This window comes from Euprymna scolopes, chromosome 45 (assembly GCF_053919585.1).
Source record: "Euprymna scolopes isolate OS-2025 chromosome 45, ASM5391958v1, whole genome shotgun sequence".
NCBI lineage: Eukaryota > Metazoa > Mollusca > Cephalopoda > Sepiida > Sepiolidae > Euprymna > Euprymna scolopes.
Genome location: NC_136526.1, coordinates 47,340,517 through 47,359,562, shown reverse-complemented (window position 1 = coordinate 47,359,562; position 19,046 = coordinate 47,340,517). Strand labels below are relative to the sequence as shown.

General features: G+C 34.9%; 1 protein-coding gene across 1 annotated transcript; it reads right to left on the bottom strand.

Moving 5' to 3' along the window:
• Positions 1-341: 341 nt before the first annotated feature.
• LOC145269543 (uncharacterized) lies at positions 342-11,233 on the bottom strand. Its single transcript, XM_080125302.1, has 2 exons — positions 11,146-11,233; positions 342-2,443 (listed from the first exon to the last, which is right to left on the bottom strand). Exon 2 carries the CDS (start codon positions 2,435-2,437, stop codon positions 1,490-1,492), a length of 948 nt encoding a protein of 315 aa, XP_079981428.1. The 5' UTR covers positions 2,438-2,443; positions 11,146-11,233; the 3' UTR covers positions 342-1,489.
• Between the last annotated feature and the right edge of the window lie 7,813 nt (positions 11,234-19,046).

Genomic DNA, 19,046 nt, shown 5'->3' with positions numbered 1-19,046 from the left:
TTTTATAATTATTAAAATATAAAATTCTGCTTATCCTTCCTTATTTTTCATACATTACACTTTGAAAAAGGCTAGATACGATTTTGTTTAGGCCAAACTGCTTTGCTTGCAAAGTTTGGCTTTCAAAAAGCCAATCTAGCAACCCTTTGGTTATATTGAGACATAGTTAATTGGTTTTGCATTTTACTTCTCATTTTGTTCTGTTTATTGATAGAGCATCCTACAGGATGTCAGATCTCCTTTAAGTGCAATTGTTTATAGCTATCTTGCACCTGGTTCACCGAGTATATACTTACGTTTTCTTAAATTTACTTTCAGAAAAAAATAAAGATTTGATCTACTGGTGTTGCACTTTTCTTCTCATTTTATTTAATCTTGTGAACAAAAATTCCAGTGAAGAACAATGGCCACTGCCAACAAGAAATCAACGACAAACAGATGTTGCAATAATGCAAATTTATTTGCAAATGTTATTGAAAGAGGTGGAGAGTACTGCAAAATCTGGGAAGACTTGTTGTCACTCAGCTTCCAGGGAACACCACAGTTTGTATTCAATGAGATCTTATATTTTCTCAAATTTACTTTAGTACGTTCCAAGTGAAATATCTTTTAACGATTCTCATAATCTGATTTTAATCGATCCTGTTGATTTCTGAACTTTCTCAGCAGACATGAGACTGATGCTCATGTGACACAAGTGACTGAAGATTTCTTGTGCACTTGGGATTCTCATAAAACTTCCTCCAAGGGAAGCCAGTTTGACCCACGTAAATTAAGTGTCACTGGCTGGTTAGCTGTTGATGCGTCTGTAATAGCTGCACAGGTGTCAATCCCCTATGCTTGAAGCAGGGAAAGAGGACTGCATCACTCTAATCTTATGGGAAAGATTCAGTCAGTACTCCATACATGTATTGTGGACGGTGACATTAATAAAATATTTCCTCAAAAATCATCAGATTATTCTTTTCCTCCAAATTCATCAAAAAAAAAATGTCTTTCCATCATTTCTGGGTAGCAGTATGAAAACTTTTTATTAAATCTCTGCCTGTCTTCCTTATATTTTTTTTTCTTTGAGTCTTCCATTTTTTTAAAACTACTCAATTTTTTAAGCTCAACATATAATCATGTTATATTAAATTGATTAAGTTCTTAAACAGTCAAGAGTGCATAATTGGCCTAATGGATACTGATTCAGACTATGGAATCTCCTATGGATAATTCAAATCTGTCCCTTTAAGTGCAATTGTCTATAGCTCTCTTGATCTTGGTTCACTGAGTATATACTTATGTTTTCTCAACTTCACTTTCACAAAAAATGAAGATTTGATCTACTGCATTTGGTGTTGCACTTATCTTCTCATTTTGTTTGATCTGCTGATGGTGCATCCTACCTGATAATCCACTATCTAATACATTTTAACTAAAAGATTTTTTAATGATTATAACCATCCCTTTAAGTGCAATTGTTTATCGCTCTCTTTCACTTTGTTCACCGAGTATATAATCCAGTGTGTATACTTAGGTGCGTTTTCAAACTTGCTTTATGAGAAAATGCAGATCCACAAATTTGACATGAAAATGGTTTCTCCCCAGTGTGTTTACGCATGTGACCTTTTAGATTTCCTTTCAAAGAAGATGAATATCCGCATACATCACAGATAAATGGTTTCTTTCCCGTGTGTATATGCATGTGTATATTCAAACTTAATTTACGAGAAAACGAAGACCCACAAATTTCACATGAAAATGGTTTCTCTCCAGTGTGTACACGCACATGATCTCGCAAATTTGCTTGCTGGGAAAAGGAAGATCCGCATATTTCACAAGAAAATGGTTTTTCTCCAGTGTGTGTATGCATGTGTCCTCTCAAAGTTTCTTTTCGAGAAAATGAAGACTTGCATATTTCACAAGAGAATTTCTTTTCACCAGTATGAACACGGACATGTCTTTTCAAGTCTGCTTGCCGAGAAAATGCAGATTCGCATATGTGACAAGAAAATGATTTCTCACCAGTGTGTATACGAATATGTCTGTTTAAATTTGTTTTTGCAGAAAACGAACATCCACATGTTCCACAGGTAAATGGTTTCTCTCCAGTGTGTATAGTCAAATGGTCTTTCAAGTGTGACCGTTGAAAAAATGAAGAGTCACAAATGTCACAAGAAAATGGCTTTTCCCCCGTGTGCCGTTGCATGTGTTTCTTTAAATTTCCTTTCAGAGAAAACGAAGATCCACATGTTTCACAGGAATATGGTTTCTCTCCAGTGTGTTTACGCAGATGTCTTTTCAAATCTGTTTGATGAGAAAATGAAGAATCACACGTGTCACAGGAAAATGTTTTCTTCTCTGTGTTCGTTTTTATGTGTTTACTCGGTTCAGATTCACCAGAAGAGGAAGATGTATCAGAAACAGGCTCATCTTTTGTGGGTGTTGTCATGTTTTTCTGTAAAATAATAATAATAAAAGGCAAAAATTGTCATTCAATCTGTTTTAATAAACCCAAATATCTTATGAATCTTTGTTCTATGATGACAAATGTTTAATGTTTAATAAATGTTTTATTTACATAAACAAACATAATTTATACAAAACCGTGTGTTTATGATTTAATTGTAAAGTACACATTTAGATGGTATTACAAATGACCATGCCTACAGGGACATTCTTAATATGGAGTTGGGAAGCAAGAGGTATGTTCACATTACACTTAAATGTTTGCATGTTTGTACAGTCAGGAAGCAAGATACAGAGAAAGAATTTAAAAGTTTAGCAGTTTGACGAGGAGATAATTCAACAATGTTTAGTGATTGCTTTATTCACATAAAGAAAAAATAATTGGAACATGATATTGTTCGTATTATTTGGATTCTTCGGACTACTGTTCTCATCTTGAATGTTATTTTCACAAGATTGTGGTCGATGTAACCTCTGACCTTCTTCAGGTGTTTCTTGTTGAACTCTGGAATGTTTCTGTCAAACTCGGAGATTTGGACAGAATTTTAAATAGGACCCTTTATTCACAAGGGTAGCATGCTCTCGTTCCATCAGGCATGAGGTCGTTAGGATTTTTCAGTTATGTAAATAAAGAAATAAACCATTTAAATTCCAAAGTTTGATAGAAACATCCTGAGTTTAATAAGACACACGTGAAGAGGGTCGGAGGTTACATCGACTGACACATTGTGAAAATGACACTCAAGAACAGTAGTCCAAAAAATCCAAATAATACGAATAACCTATCCTCATCTCAAAAGTGATGTGGTTCTATAAAGAATGTTAATTCTAATTTTGGTGCTGTTCAACACAGCTTATATTTATTTTCAGATGATTAAAGGGTTCAGATTGAAAGTTACGATGAAAAACTTACTTAAAGAGAATGAAAAATGAGACGCATTGTACATGTAACAAGTTTTATGCTACACACACTGACTAGTAATAAGGAGTTCTTCCACTTGCTATAAAGACCATGAGAATATGTCTAAAAAAGGAGTTAAAAGAAATTATTAAATCAAGTAAAATTTCCATTTTTTACTTTATTACTATATTAAAAAAGCTATTCTAGTAGATTATCTGGCAATTTAATAAACAAAATATATAACAATAACTAAATTTGACTTGAAAATACTATAAAAAATAGCTTTTGAAATTTAGTAATCATGTAAAAAAAAATGGCATTTTTACTTGATTTAATCATTAGTAATAAAAAAAATTGATTTTTGTTTTAATTTATTTTTATTGCGTAATAATTTATGTCAGTTTGAAATATGTTATGCATGAAAAAAAACAACATTGTTAATAAGTATTGTGAGAAAGAAAATCCTCTGATATCGGCCCACTGCTAGGAATTCAGAATAGGGGCATGTTAGCGAGAAAAGGTCAAAGTAGTCCACTCACTATAAAGACCAAGAGAATATGTCTAAAAAAAGGAGTTAAAAGAAATATTTTACAAAGCTTTTTACAGACTGCTTTGGTCAATGTAAAAAAACTGATATCAAAATTAGAACTCAAAGATAATATTCTGCCAGTATTTAAGAAGTTCTTAGAAAAAAGTATACAGCAAATTCGACGGATTAGTAAGAACTGATATTTTTATAAAGTGGAATATAGCTAATGGGCAGCACTCACTGTCTATTTAAAAAAAAAAACTCAAAAGATTCGCGTTTGCATTGACATTTCACCTGGTTTAAATACTGCACTCAAAAATGATAATAAGCCCAGAAGTTTTTGTGAAATTAAATGGAGGCAAATATCTTTTTAAAAATCGAATTCAGTAATGCTTACCCATAGAAGTTGAGAATTTTAAATTATTATGTATAAACATAATATGCATATGGTATAATCACGTTGACAAGTTAAACAACATTGAGCCTGGTCAGTACTAAAATGGGTGACCATTTGGGACTTCCAGGTGCTGTATGTGCTCTCCGCTTATCTGGGCATTGTTTCCAGTTGTCCTGGTCTTCTTACCACTGGACCCAAACAGTGTCGAATCAGGAGAGGTTTGGTTACGGATTGCACAACCCTTGCCTTACAATTACATGCGCAGCTGCCCCAACAGGGGTTATCCTTTGTCTTTTGAGACTGAATGGAGTAATCGATCGATCGAAACATGCATTGCAAATTATACAAGTTTAAAAATGCTTGCTTTTTCTGTATTTAAAGAGTTTTGTGTTGTTCATCCTCGCTTAAGAATCTACTAAGAATAAACATTTTTACTGGATTAAATGTTGTACACTGAACGTTTTTATGAAGAAAAAAGATCAAAGAAGGCTAAAAAAAAAAAACAATGAGAAAAGAAACAATGAAAAAATAACTGTTCACAAACAGAAACCAAATTAATCAAGTTGTGGATGTAATCATTATTTCTGTAAAAAATAGTAGTAGGAGAAATGGGAGTACTTTCATCATTTATTTTTAAAAGTAATTAAATCTGTTTTAATAAATTAAAAAAGTGATAATGACAAACATATTTCATTTGAACTTTTAAAATGATATCAAAAAATCATATAAATTTAAAACAAAGCAAATTAACACTCAAAATAAAGTGGTCACTGTGAATGAGAAACTCTGCCTAAAGGGATATTCTATGTATTAATACATTCGAGGAAGATACATACAGGGACGGAACGACCAAGTCTACAAATTCTAGGGATGAAAATTTTAGATTGGAAAGTAAATATCAGAAAAGAAATAACCCTTTGTCTATTTGTATTTAAGGAATCATGATTTTAATTCAGTCATTCTCTTTTGAATCAACAGAAATGTTTTGAATATTTCTTATGATGTTAGATGTAATTAATTAAACCTGATATTTTACAAAGGATGACAATTTTATTTTATTTATTTTTTTACATAGGCGTCACCACTTATCAAGGCCGATAAGCCACTCAAAGATAAGGGTTAAAGAGTGTAGAGTAGTCAAAAGGACAATATAGTAATCGATAGTAATGGAAGTTCAGTAAATTTGTTAACTTAAGTGGAACAGCTCATCAGAAACTTGTTCATGTTGGACTTGAAGACAACCATATTATAGACAGCTGGAAAGCAGGAAAACGGAAGACAATTCCACAGGCGTGCAGTTCTAAGAAAGAAGCTTTGATCATGGAATCTATGTTTAGGTTTAGGCACAGATAAAGAGTCGGGAAAATTATTGATAATGTTTTCAGCTAGTCTAGTGTTTCTTGTGAAAGTTTGGCGAGGGGGGACCATAGATTGAAGCTCAGTCGAACACTTTTCATGAAAATAATGATAAAGCAAAGACAAATTCGCAACGTCTCTTCTGTGAGATAGAGGTTGCAGCGAATAGAAAAGGACATCTCCCACCAGTCCACAAAGTCTATTTTGAACTCTATCAAGGCAGGACAAGTCTTTTCTAGCAGCTCCTGCCCATATGTGGCAACAGTATTCCATCCTTGGACGTATCTGGCTCTTATATAGATAGAGAATTGCATCAGCAGTGAGATATCTACTGGATCGATAGAAGGATCCGACCATTTTTCCAGCGGCCTTGGCAACAGATTTGATGTACGTATTCCATTTAAGATCAGGAGTAAAGGTCAAGCCCAGAAGCCTGTCAAAACTTGAGGCCTCCCCAAGATGAGAGCCATTCATTTCAATTGATGCCAGATGGGTATCAGAACGTTGATGATGTAAAGATAGAAGCTTGGTTTTAGATGCATTAAAAGTAACCAGCCACTCCTTTCCCGATTGTACAACGTGATCAAGATCAGAGGAGAGAGAATTGGAGAGAATTTGGTCGTTTACTGTCTTAGATGTGCTACCATAGATGGTAGTGTCGTCAGCAAAAATGTCTACGAATGATGCAAGGATGTAATTTGGAAGATCATTAATGTAGATCAGGAAAAGAGTTGGGCCCAGGATGGACCCCTGAGGGACTCCAGCATTTATACTGTGAGCTTCTGATTTTTGTCCATAAACTACTACTCTTATGAACCTATCAGAGAGAAATGATTTAATAATTGAGAAGACATTTCCAGCTATACCATAGCTGGAGATCTTGTGAAGTAAACCTTTATGCCATACCTTATCAAAGGCCTTTGATATGTCGAGCAATTGCCCTAGAAAGGTTGCCTCTGTTGAGAGATTCGCTAATCCTATGAGATATAACTGTAAGCACATCTGCTGTAGATCTAGCAGAACGAAAACCATATTGTGTCACTAAGAAGGTTATTTTTCTGAGATGGTTGATTACTTCTCTATTTAACACAGATTCCGGCAACTTACTCATGATGCACAGGAGACTTATTGGCCTGTACTGAGAGGGGGATGAACGATCACCTGAATTCTTAAATACAGGGCATACTGATGAGATTTTCCAGGGTGATGGGAAGCAATTCTCCTTAAGACAACATTTAAACAGTTTTGTAAGTATGGGTGCTAGTTCTGGTTGAAGTTTCTTAAGTACTATAATTGGAATACCGTCAGGGCTGGCTGCTTTACTGGAATCAAGGTTTTTGATTAGCTTGGCAACATCACGTACAGATATTTGTATATCACATAGTGTGTTTTCTGATACAGGAGGAAATATTGGGGGTTGGCGGCCTTGGTTGCAAAAGGTAGAATTGGCTGCAAAGTTCTTGGCAAAGAGTTTGGCTTTGTCTGATGCTGACGAGATTAACTCAGGTCCATTGATGATAGTTGGGATAGAGCACATGCTTCTGTTCAGGATTCTGTTTGCAATTTGCCAAATTTTATTTTTATTTTCTTAGTTAAAACTAACACCAGTTTTTACTTGTGAGCTTAAATCGACCAAAAACATCAAGCTCAGGACAATTCACCTGCCACCTTCCTTAGACCATATCTTCTTGGTAAATAATGATAATCCATAACTCACATGTATTTTAATGTACTGCGTGTGGTTCTATATGGATTAATATTACTCGCCTCTGAGCTTCCTGCTTGAGAAAAGTCTGCCATATAAGGTCACAATATGTTCACTTATTCCTATTGCACTCATGCAAAACCTTTAATCCAAGTATTCGCACCGCATTCTGCAATCTTCTAAAAGCCTGTGGACTTTGGTTTTCATTTAACCATTGTCATATTTTACCATTGCCGTTTGCGTTGCGTATTCTTGTAAAGAATGTATTCTTCATCTCCAGTCACAATTCTTTGCAAAAATGGTTCTCAATGATTCCTAGAAAATAAGATAAGTAAACAATTTTTGATTTTGTTGAGCGTCGGTCAAATCACAGGAAACCCAGTGTCCAAGTTTCAAAATTTTTCCGAACTCGTGAAGGTATGAAATGATTGTGGTATGGGTTGTATTGAATTGTTGAGCTAATTCTTGGCTGGTTAATTTTGGATTACCCCCCACCCCATTTGTCTTTAATGGCGTCTTCGTCAAATGATTTTGGCCTTTCCACATGTTGCTGATCTAACAGATCACCAGAAGGAAATTTCTATTATTGGCAGAATGAACAAAAAAAAAATACCCAAGTCTCAGCTTATAAAAAAAAAATCTTTATCAAAAATCTTTATGAAAAGGGTACGTATCATGGATAATAAAATAACGACAAGGAGAAGTTTAGAATATTTTTGATGATATTAGATTTAATCCACAGAACCTTAAGTTTTTTTTTTACAATTTGGTGAAGGAAAACTGTTGATAGGAGGAAATAGAAATCTTTTAAAATTCAGAAAATCATAAGAATAAAAACGACTTATTACGCTGGCCAACACATTTTTGGTACCTAAGATTTCTAAGCTGATTTAGACTAATTTTGGGACGCTGATTCTGAAAATCATATTAATTTTGTATTATTTGGATCCATCAGACTACTGTTCTCATCTTGAGTGTGATTTTCACAAGGTTTCAGTCGATGTAATCGCTGTATAAGCCAGTGTTCTCAGATAGGTTTTGTATCAGAATGTCTTTCATGATAATCAATAATCGAAATAATCCGATGAAAGACGGAACAGAAAGTTTTTACCAAAGTTGACACCTTATACAGCCTAACATCACAAGTGCATCTGAGAGGTTTTTTATCTGCACAAGCAGAAACACTTGGCATTTAATATCAACAGTAGGTTCCTTGATATGTCAGGAGCACATTCAAAAATAATTTGTTTAGAACACAATTGAATCATGATACTTAACTTTTCCATTTTAAACTTAAATTTAAGCCATTATCACTGCATAATCTCTGGTCCCCCCCCTCACCAATCTTTCACGAGAAACATCCCTCTAGCTGAAACCACTGTCAATAATTTTCCCAATTCTTTATCTGTGTCTAAATCCAAGCGTAGATTCCATGAGCAAAGCTTCTTTCTAAGAAGTGCACGCCTGTGGAACCCTCTCCAGTTTGCCTGTTTCCCACCTGACTACAACTTGGATGTCTTTAAGTCCAACATAAACAAATTCCTGATAAACCATCCCCTGAAGTAAGGCACTTTATCAAAGCTCCATTACTAATGATTACTACGATATTATCCCTGAGTAGCTTATGGCCTTGATAAGTGGTAACTACCATGTAAAAAAAAAAAAAATATATATATATATATATATATATATTGTTTATATATATATATATATATATATATATATATATATATATATAAATCAACAGTAGGTTCTTAGATATGACAAAGGCATGTTCATAATGAATGTTTCCTTAGAAAGCAACTGAACCAGGATATTTAACTTTCGCATCTTAAATTTTAACTCAATCAATGGTAGAATACACACAAAGGGTTACCCAAGTCTCGGCATATGAAAAATATCTTACAAAAAAGCCTCATGAATAAAAGGTTAAATATAATGGATAATAAAATGTTTATATTAAGACAAGGAGAAGTTTACAATATTTTTGATGATATTAGATTTAATCCGCAGAACCTTAAGTTTTTTTTTTTACAATTTGGTGAAGGAAAAATGTTGATAGGAGGAAATGGAAAACTTTTAAAATTCGCAAAATCATAAGAACTGCACGCCTGTGGAACTCTGTTCCGTCTGCCTGCTTCCCACCTGACTACAACTTGGATGTGTTCAAGTCCAATGTTATAGCAACGACATAGCAAAAATAAGCATATTTTGCAAGTTCTAATTTGGGACGCTGAAATAATCAGTAGAACAATGTAATATATAATTATAATGAAAAAAAAAAGAGAGAGAAACAAAATAAGGTTACATAAATACTATACCTGCAAGCGCCGGGTGAAGTTGAAGTTAGCCCGGAAATTTCAACAAAAAGAAAAGTTAATCAACGAACTTAAAATATAACAATGTTAAGTAACAAAAGAAACTTATTAATTAACGTATTACACAAAACATGAATGAAACGATGTTAATTAATCAACGACAAAAATTAAATAAACTTGTTAATTAATGGAAATGAAAATTATACCACATATTGCTCCCTGATGGCAATAATTATATGGGGGGAATACTTCTCCCTTTTCCCTTTTCCGCCAAAGAAACTCCATGAGATGAAGGGGCAACATTTCAGTTCTTGTCCCCAACAATTTTCGGATGTGCCTCAGCTTATGTCACGGTAACATATATTGAGCGAGTTTCTAACAGTATTGTGTCTGTTTTTTTAAATTTTTTTTATTTATAACTCATTTTCTCAAACTTACCGTCTCAAAGAGAGAGTCGGTTGCGATTAAAAATTTTCCAATACATCGGTAAACACTGTATGTTTTCGAGCTGAATAAACATGTTACATTAAATATAAAAAATAAACATATCCAGTTAGTTAGAAAAGTAACTTATCTTGCCTTTGATAACATTTATTTGTTATATATTTGTTTTGTGACAACTTTTTCGAATCTATGTGTACAGTAAAACAAACCCAGAAATTGATACTTATCCAAAGAAGATACTTTGCTGAAATAATAACGTTAGTGGGTTTGTATTACTGTACACAGAGATTCGAAAAAGTTGTCAAAAAACAAATATATAACAAATAAATGTTATCAAAGGCAAGATAAGTTACTTTTCTACCTAACTGGATATATTTTTCGTGTTTTTATTCAATGTAACATGTTTATTCAGCTCGAAAAACATAGTGTTTATCGATGTATTGGAAAATTCAAGATGGCGTCTGATTCCCTCTTTAACACGGTAAGTTTGGGAAAAGGTGTTATAAATAAATAACTGGATAAAATACTGTTAAAAACTCGCTCAACATATGTTACCGTGACATAGCTTGACATATATTCGGCGGGTTTTTAATAGTATTTTTTCTAGTTTTTTTTTTATTTATAACACCTTTTCCCAAACTTACCGTGTTAAAGAGGGAGTGAGGCGCCATCTTGAATTTTCCCATACATCGGTAAACACTGTATGTTTTTCGAGCTGAATAAACATGTTACATTAAATAAAAACACGAAAAATATATCCAGTTACGTAGAAAAGTAACTTATCTTGTCTTTAATAACATTTATTTGTTATATATTTGTTTTCTGACAACTTTTTCGAATCTATGTGTACAGTAATACAAACCCACATTTGTATTTAGAAACCATTCTTGACATAGAAAGAGGAAGGTCTTTAGTAACTATTCTGTACTTTCACCTAACAACTTAACAAACAAAATATATCGTAAAACTTAAAAATAGTATTTTAAAAAATAGCACGGGATCTTCTCCGAATAAGGACCAAGAAATTTAATTAATACTTACTTTTTGTTCAATAATCTGCTTCAAAGAAACGACGATAGGATTAATAAAAGAAAATGTTGTTGAAGTTAAGACGCGAGTAAGTGTAAAATCTAAGATGGCGACAACCGAATGCAGGTTCGCAGAAAATTGAAAGACATTCCTTAATAATGTCGACCTCTTTGATTACAGAGGAAACATTTATTTATTTATTTAAAATTTTTCCTATTTTACTAGATGTTTTCTTGGTATAACAGCATATTTACCGAGGCAAATGATTTAGAGTTTTGAAAGTCATCCGCAGTAAACGGCGAGACTTAACAGGAAGACCCCGGTATATTACATTCCTGTAAGTCATCGATGTCCGTGGGCATTTCAAAAGTAATGTCGGCGTTTCTACAGAATTGAGATGAGATTTTTGTAGTTGATCAATGGAGTTTTCCCATTAAAAAAAAAAAAAAAACTGGTTTCAACGGATTTTTTTGTCAACTCTAATAAATTACAATCGTAGCTTCCAAATTATGCAGTCGAAATTACCCAAATATGACTGAATTATTTTAAAAAAATTTTAATCGTGTTAGCAGGTGAAAATTTTCCGCCATCTTGTTTAAATAAAAACAGAAAATTACCCCCCCCTTTTACATTCTCCTGTGTTTTATGACCGTTTTCATCAAATTCTATTTTTTTATTTTCTTTAATAAATAATTTTCTACCTTATCGATTTTCGTAATTTTTGGATATAACCATTTTTAAAATATGAGGAATACGTAGATACCATTGTTTTCATGTGAAATTTAGTTTTATGATTCCAGAAATCTGGTTGCAATAGTGTAGAAACGGCGTAATGCCTCATTGCCTCAGATTTTTTATTCCGCCTGATTGGATCAGAGGGGACTGCCAATTGCGGGTTAAGCCAACAAAAAGACTAAGGGCCAAAAATCAAATATGCCATAAGTAAATGTTACTATAACCAATACAAGTTACTTTTCTACCCACATGGAAAATTTTATTTTTTTAAGTAGTTTTAAATGCTTTTTATTTTATGCTAGTAATATTTTATATAACATGGTGTGGATGTGTCAGAAATTTTTTTTTTATGGACCTCACCATCAACAGTGCAAAAAGGAAGGAGGGGGGTGTCAGCATTTTGTCCAACCTGTAAAATTCACTTAACCTCTACCCCCTTCTCATCTTGGCCTCCGTTGTCCAGCAGTTGCTTGAATTGAAACCCTTTTCAGCTGGTGAATGTGGGTGCATGCATGTGTCACTGTCACTAACTCACTCACTCACTCTCTCTCTCTCTCTCTCTCTCTCTCTCTTTCCCTTTTTATGCCATTTAGGTCCTTGTGGACATTTTTCTCCCCCTCCTCTTTCTCTGTTAATGCCTTTCCTTTTTCTTTGTAGCCACCATCATTGCTTGACGCTGATTGACTCCGGTAAAATAATCCCAGAAATCAACTTTGTGAGTCCCTTTTTTAAATTAGTTCCAGAGAAGACATCGGAGAGTAAAGTTTTATTTCTGGAATTTTTTTTTTTTTTTTTTACACAGTGATCACCACTTATCAAGGCCCGGAAGCCACTCAGGGATAAGGGGTATTGCAAGTACATTATGTTAGTGTGGAGATTTGATAAAGTGTTTACTTAAGGGGGCGGTTCATTAGGAATTTCTTAACGTTGGACTTGAACACATCCAAGTTGTAGTCCGGTGGGAAGCAGGCAGACGGAACAGAGTTCCACAGGCGTGCAGTTCTAAGAAAGAAGCTTTGTTCATGGAATTCGCGCTTTGATTTAGGCACAGATATAGAGTGGGGGAAATTTTTCACAGTGGATTCAGCTAGACGGGTGTTTTTCGTGAAAGATTGGCAAGGGGGGACCAGGGATTGGGGTTCAGACGAGCACCTGCCATGAAAATAACGATAAAACAAGGATAGGCTCGCAACGTCTCTTCTGTGGGAGAGGGGTTGCAGGGTAGAGAAAAGGGCATCCCCCACTAAGCCACAAAGTCTATTTTGTACTCTGTCAAGGCATGATAGGCTGTTTTTGGCAGCTCCTGCCCAGATATGGCAACAGTATTCCATCCTCGGATGTACTTGGCTTTTATATAGGTAGAGAATTGCATCAGTAGTGAGATATCTTCTGGAGCGGTAGAAGGATCCCACCATCTTTCCAGCGACCTTGGCAACAGACTTGATGTACATGTTCCATTTCAGATCAGGAGTAAAGGTCAAACCCAGAAGCTTGTCAAAACACAGGGCCTCACCCAGATGAGAGCCATCCATCACAATTGATGCCAGATGGGGATCAGAGCGTTGATGATGTAAGGATAGGAGTTTGGTTTTGGATGCATTAAAGGTAACCAGGCACATCTTCCCCCACTGAACCACGCACTCGAGATCAGAGGAGAGAGAATCAGAGAGAACTTTGTCATTTACAGCCTTTGATGTGTTGCCGTAGATGGTCGTGTCATCAGCATAGATGTCAACAAATGATTTAAGTATGTGTTTAGGGAGGTCATTGATGTAGATCAGGAAGATAGTTGAATCCAGGATTGACCCCTGAGGGACTCCAGCATTTATATTGCAGGCCTCCGATTTTTGTCCATCTACCACTACTCTTATGAGCCTATCGGAGAGAAATGATTTAATAATTGAGAAAACATTTCCAGTTATACCGTAGCTGGAAATCTTGTGAAGTAGACCCTTATGCCATACCTTGTCGAAGGCCTTTGTTATGTCAAGAGCAATTTCCCTAGAAAGGAAGCCTTTGTCAAGAGATTCACTACTCCTGTGGGATATAACCGTCAGCACATCTGCAGTAGATCTTGCAGAGCAGAAACCATATTGTGTGTCACTAAGAAGGTTATTCCTGCTGAAGTGGTTGACTATTTCTCTATTTAATATGGATTCCAGCAACTTACTCATAACACACAGGAGACTTATTGGTCTGTACTGAGAGGGAGATGACTTATCACCTGAATTCTTAAATACAGGGCAAACTGATGCGGTCTTCCAGGGAGTCGGAAAGCACTTCTTAAGGCAGCGCTTAAATAGTTTCGTAAGTATGGGAGCAAGTTCTGGTTGAAGCTTTTTTAACACTATAATTGGGATTCCATCAGAGCCAGTTGCTTTACTGGAATCTAGGTTCTTGATTAGCTTGGCGACCTCATGCACGTATATTTGTATGTTACCTAGCTTGTTCTGTGTTATAGGAGGAAATATGGGGAGTTGATGGCCTTCGTCGCATAGGGTAGAATTAGCTGCAAAGTTCTTTGCAAATAGTTTGGCCTTGTCTGACGCTGACGAGATGACCTCTGGTCCATTGATAATGGTTGGGATAGAACGCACACTTCTGTTCAGGATCCTATTTGTTATTTGCCAAAACTGGTGGGAACCAAGCCGCTGATCAGCTACCTGTCGTGGAGACCATCGACGTAAAACACTCAACCTCCTCATTAATGGTGGAAGGCCTTTATTGAGTGGTTAAATTTTGTGTTTTAAAACACACCATTTATCGAAGAACGAAGTTAACCCCTTTTAGAGAAAGGAGACCGACGTAAGATTGACCGAGCCGGTCACTATATTTATTTCAAGCTGTCAACGAGAAACTCGTCAACAAGGATTTATATCTTTGTTCCCCTTTGAATGGAAAAAAAATAAAAAGAAACCAACCCTTTCAGAGAAAGGGGAAAGAAAAGAAAGAAATAAAAAGAAATCAATCCTTTCAGAGAAAGGAAAAATTATTTTTGGAGTAGCTGAAGAAAAGATAACCCCTTTCAGAGAGCTATACTTTTAAACCTTTTCAAGTTTTGTTTGTTTGAAAAAAAAGATAGAGAAGAAGAGAGAAAGAGAAAAGAACTTTAAAACGACCTGCAACCTACATGTTTTCTTTCCAGGAAAGAAAGGGAAAAGAACTTTTTGTTGAAAGACTGAATTTAAAGAAGTTTTTTTCTATTTTGTGTGTGCTTTTCATTTCAGCCTTTCTTTCAAGTAAGAATTGTGTTTTATATTTGTTTTTTATTTTTTATTTCATATGTTACTTGCAGGTTTTTAAGACCTGAGCTTAGGAAAATATAAGCAACCGTAACATTTTGTTTTCTTTAAATAAATTCGGATCATTTTAAACTCATTTCGGATCGGTATTTCACGACAATCCCAAAATTACGTCAGATGTTACATAATTTGTTTTAGTTGTTAGCCGACAAGATATCAATCTAGATTCTTCTTCATGGGGAAACAAGACACTGCTGTCTTGTTGGCTAGCAGGCCGTAAAAACAGAATATTTTACATAAGAGTGTTTCAAACTATTTAAAATCACTGAAAATGAGCAAGGTAGGTAGAAAAGTCACTTTTATTGGTCATGGCAATATTTATTTGGCCACTTCTGCACGACAATGGCATGAGTCGACCGAGCCGAATTATCGGCCCCTGTTCTTTGAATGAGAAATGCCCTCTAGCGGCCGTTCATTGAAGGTCAAATACAAACAAGTGTCTCCGAAAATGCAAAAATATATAATAACGAAATAAATAACACAAAAACATAGGAAAAGCAAAACATTTATTGTATAAAAAATATAAGTTTAATGATTTAATATTCTTTATTTTCAATGAACAAGTGTCTTCGTGTTGTGCCTTTTTTTTTTTTTTTTTTTAAATATTATTAGTATGAATGTGTAATATTAAGGAGGCGAAACGAAGCGTGTTAGCTCATGGAAAACATCTTTATTTTCTAAGGGAAGTAACTCGTACAGCACGAATTATAAACAACAAGGAAAGATAATCCATATGTTGACATCCCTCTTTCACAAGAGAATTGTTTGTTTAACCAGAGATTACTGAATGAGTTTTTACAAGTGAACTTATCTACAGATCGTATCTTTTTTTTTGGGGGGGGGGTTATGACACAACCCGATCTTGTGATTGTTACAAAATGGTTTGTTTGTACTGGACTGTGTGATATGTGCAGGACTGCAGGACTATGTGTTTCAGCAGATGGCGTGCAGATGCTTGTATGCGTGTTGGGAGTTTCTGCAGGATGTGAGCCTGGTACATTGGGTGGTGTGACTTGAGTATGATGAGAGGGTGTATTATGTGTAATTGATTGTGTCATATTGGATGTGTGGGCAACTTTTTTGAGATGTCTGTGGTTTCTGCGAAGAATCTGTCCTGATGACATCTCTACAATGTAGGAACGTGGTTCAGTGCAGGAGGCCATCTTCCCATCTCTTGGTCATCTCTTGGTCTTGTGCTCGTACTCGTTCTTCTGTGAGATAGGGGAGATCCTTAGCATGTTTGTCATGTTGTCTTTTCTGCGACAACTGTCTCCGTAACAGACGATTCTGGATTCCTTCCCTATGGACATTTTGGTTCGTACATTTTATGGGAAGATTGCTGACTAGTTTGCGATTAAAAAGCAATTCACCCGGGGATGAGATAGTATGATCTATCGGTGTTGATCGCAGACACAAGAGGCTTGTGTTTATGTCCCGATTGGCTTTCTTCATAACTGCTTTGACAGTCTGAATGCAGCGTTCTGCCATGCCGTTAGATTGGGGTATCTGGGAGAGCTGGTAATATGCTCAAATTCCCAGGCTTTAGCAAATTCTTTGAACTGCTGGGAGCTAAAATATGAGCCATTATTGCTTATGAGCCTTTCAGTGACTCCCTGCTCAGCAAAGATTTGCTTGAGACAACTAATGACCTCTTTGCTGGAGAATTCCCTGAGACTACGGATGAAGGGGTACTTTGAGTAATAATCCATCACAAGGAGATAGTTGATTCCATTCAGATTGAAGAGGTCGCTGGCTAAAATTTGCCACGGTCGCACCGGAATCTCATGCGGCATGAGGGTTTCAGCGGGTTGGGATTTCTGGAGCTCTTGGCATACGGCACATTGTTGTGTTATGATGTCAATATCATTGTTGATTCCACCCCAGAAAACACAAGTTTTAGCTCTTAATTTACACTTGTCACTTCCTTGGTGTCCATAGTGTATCTTCTCGAGTACCTTCGCATGCATTGCTTGAGGTATCAGAATTCTGTTGCCTTTGAGCAGAATCCCAATTTCAATGGAGAGCTCATCCCGATAGGACCAGTATGGTTGAAGATCTTTGTGTAGTTTCCTGCGAGAGTCTGGCCAACCATTTCGGATCCGCATCTTCAGCTCACCAAAATGGGGTCGTTGTCCGTTGCTTGACAAATCAGTGTGAGTTTTTCAGTAGAAAACTGCACAAAGTCCACTTTAATGTCTAGGTCTATGACTTCTTTGTTCTTTTCGTTGGGTAGCCTAGATAATACATCAGCTAGTAGCATTTCGTTGCCTGGTCGATATTTTATGATCATGTCAGATTCTTGGAGTCTCAGGAGCATCCGTTGAAGTCGAAGGGGTGCTGCTGTTAGGTTCTTGAGGCAGATCATTCCCAAGGGCTTGTGGTCACTCTCAACTTCAAAGGAGCAGCTGTAGATGTATGTTCAAAAGCGTTCACAGCCAAATACGACAGCCAGGTGTTTGCACTCAGTATTGGCATAGTGCTGCTCGGTTTCAGCCAGTGGCGGCTCGCGCCTGAGATTAGTGGGGGTGCTGCTTCAAAAATTTTACGTATTGTTTCAATATCGTGCAAAAGAAATTCGAATATATAAGTAAATTTTTAATCAAATAAACAAACATTCAAATAAATATCCAAATATATAACAATCAGAAGTGGATAATACGCAAAAACTGTTTTACTAAAATGTTTTTTTTTTTTTAAATTGTGTACACTTTACAGAATAATAAAAATAATATATACATTTATTCCTTTAAAAATTTTCAAATTAAATAAAAGTTTGCGTTTTTTTTTGTTTTTTTGCAAACAAACGAAACAAACTTTCAAAAATAACTTATTATTTTATAAAAACAAAAAAGAAAAACTTTGAAATTTACTTGCCTCCCTACGAGGGTTAATTTAGGAATTTACTATTTGAAAATAGCGTTTTATTTAATAACAGTTTTATTTACAAAATTTATTTTAAAAAATGTATTAATAACAGAATGTAGTTGTAAATAAAATACAAAAATAATTTTTTTTACATTTTTATATAGTGAGCAAACAAACAAAAATATTTAAAGATACAAAATGTTATTTACAAATCTTTTAATAACTTGCTTTTTATATAAAAAGAACAAACAAACTTGGCTGTTTACTGACTTTCCCATGCCAGTAAAGATCGCCATAAAGTTGAGATTTAGTATAAGAAAATAGGATGTCATATATACGCATTATAAAACATCGAATTTTAAAGTAGCTTTCTCCCCAAAGAAAACAAAAAATTAAAATTGTCTCAGCCCAGAAGGATTTCTAATTTCTTTTTTTTTTTTTTTAAATACGTATTATCTTAAACAAATTCAATGTAAAGTTTAAAAATGTATAATTATAAACACTGTTATTGTTTTTTTTTTTACTTACAAACCTTGTGTAAAAAAAAACAACATTTTTCAAAGTGCAAAACTTCTAACATTGTCCTCGTTGGAGGCAAATAAATGCTATTTTTTTTTTCATATCTAAAACATACAAGTTAAAAAGATATCTAACTAAAATGTATTTTCAACATAAACTGTTTCTTCGCTTGTTTGCTTCTAGGAAAAAAAGTAAACAGTTTTTTTTTTTTTTTTTTTGTAAAGTTTACTTGTTGCAAAATAAATAGCATTTAAAACTACTTAAAACAAACAAATAAAAAGGCAGGTAGATGGAAAAGTAACTTTATTTTTATGGTAAGATTTATTTATTGTATATTTGATTTTTACCATTCGTCGCGTGTTAGCTTCACTGCTAAATCCCTGAATACTTATAATAAATAAAGCAGGTTCTGCATTTCCGTCTGCTACAGAATTAAATTGCAACGCTAAAAGTGTGCGTATTTAAAAAAAATAAAAAAAGCACAATATTTTA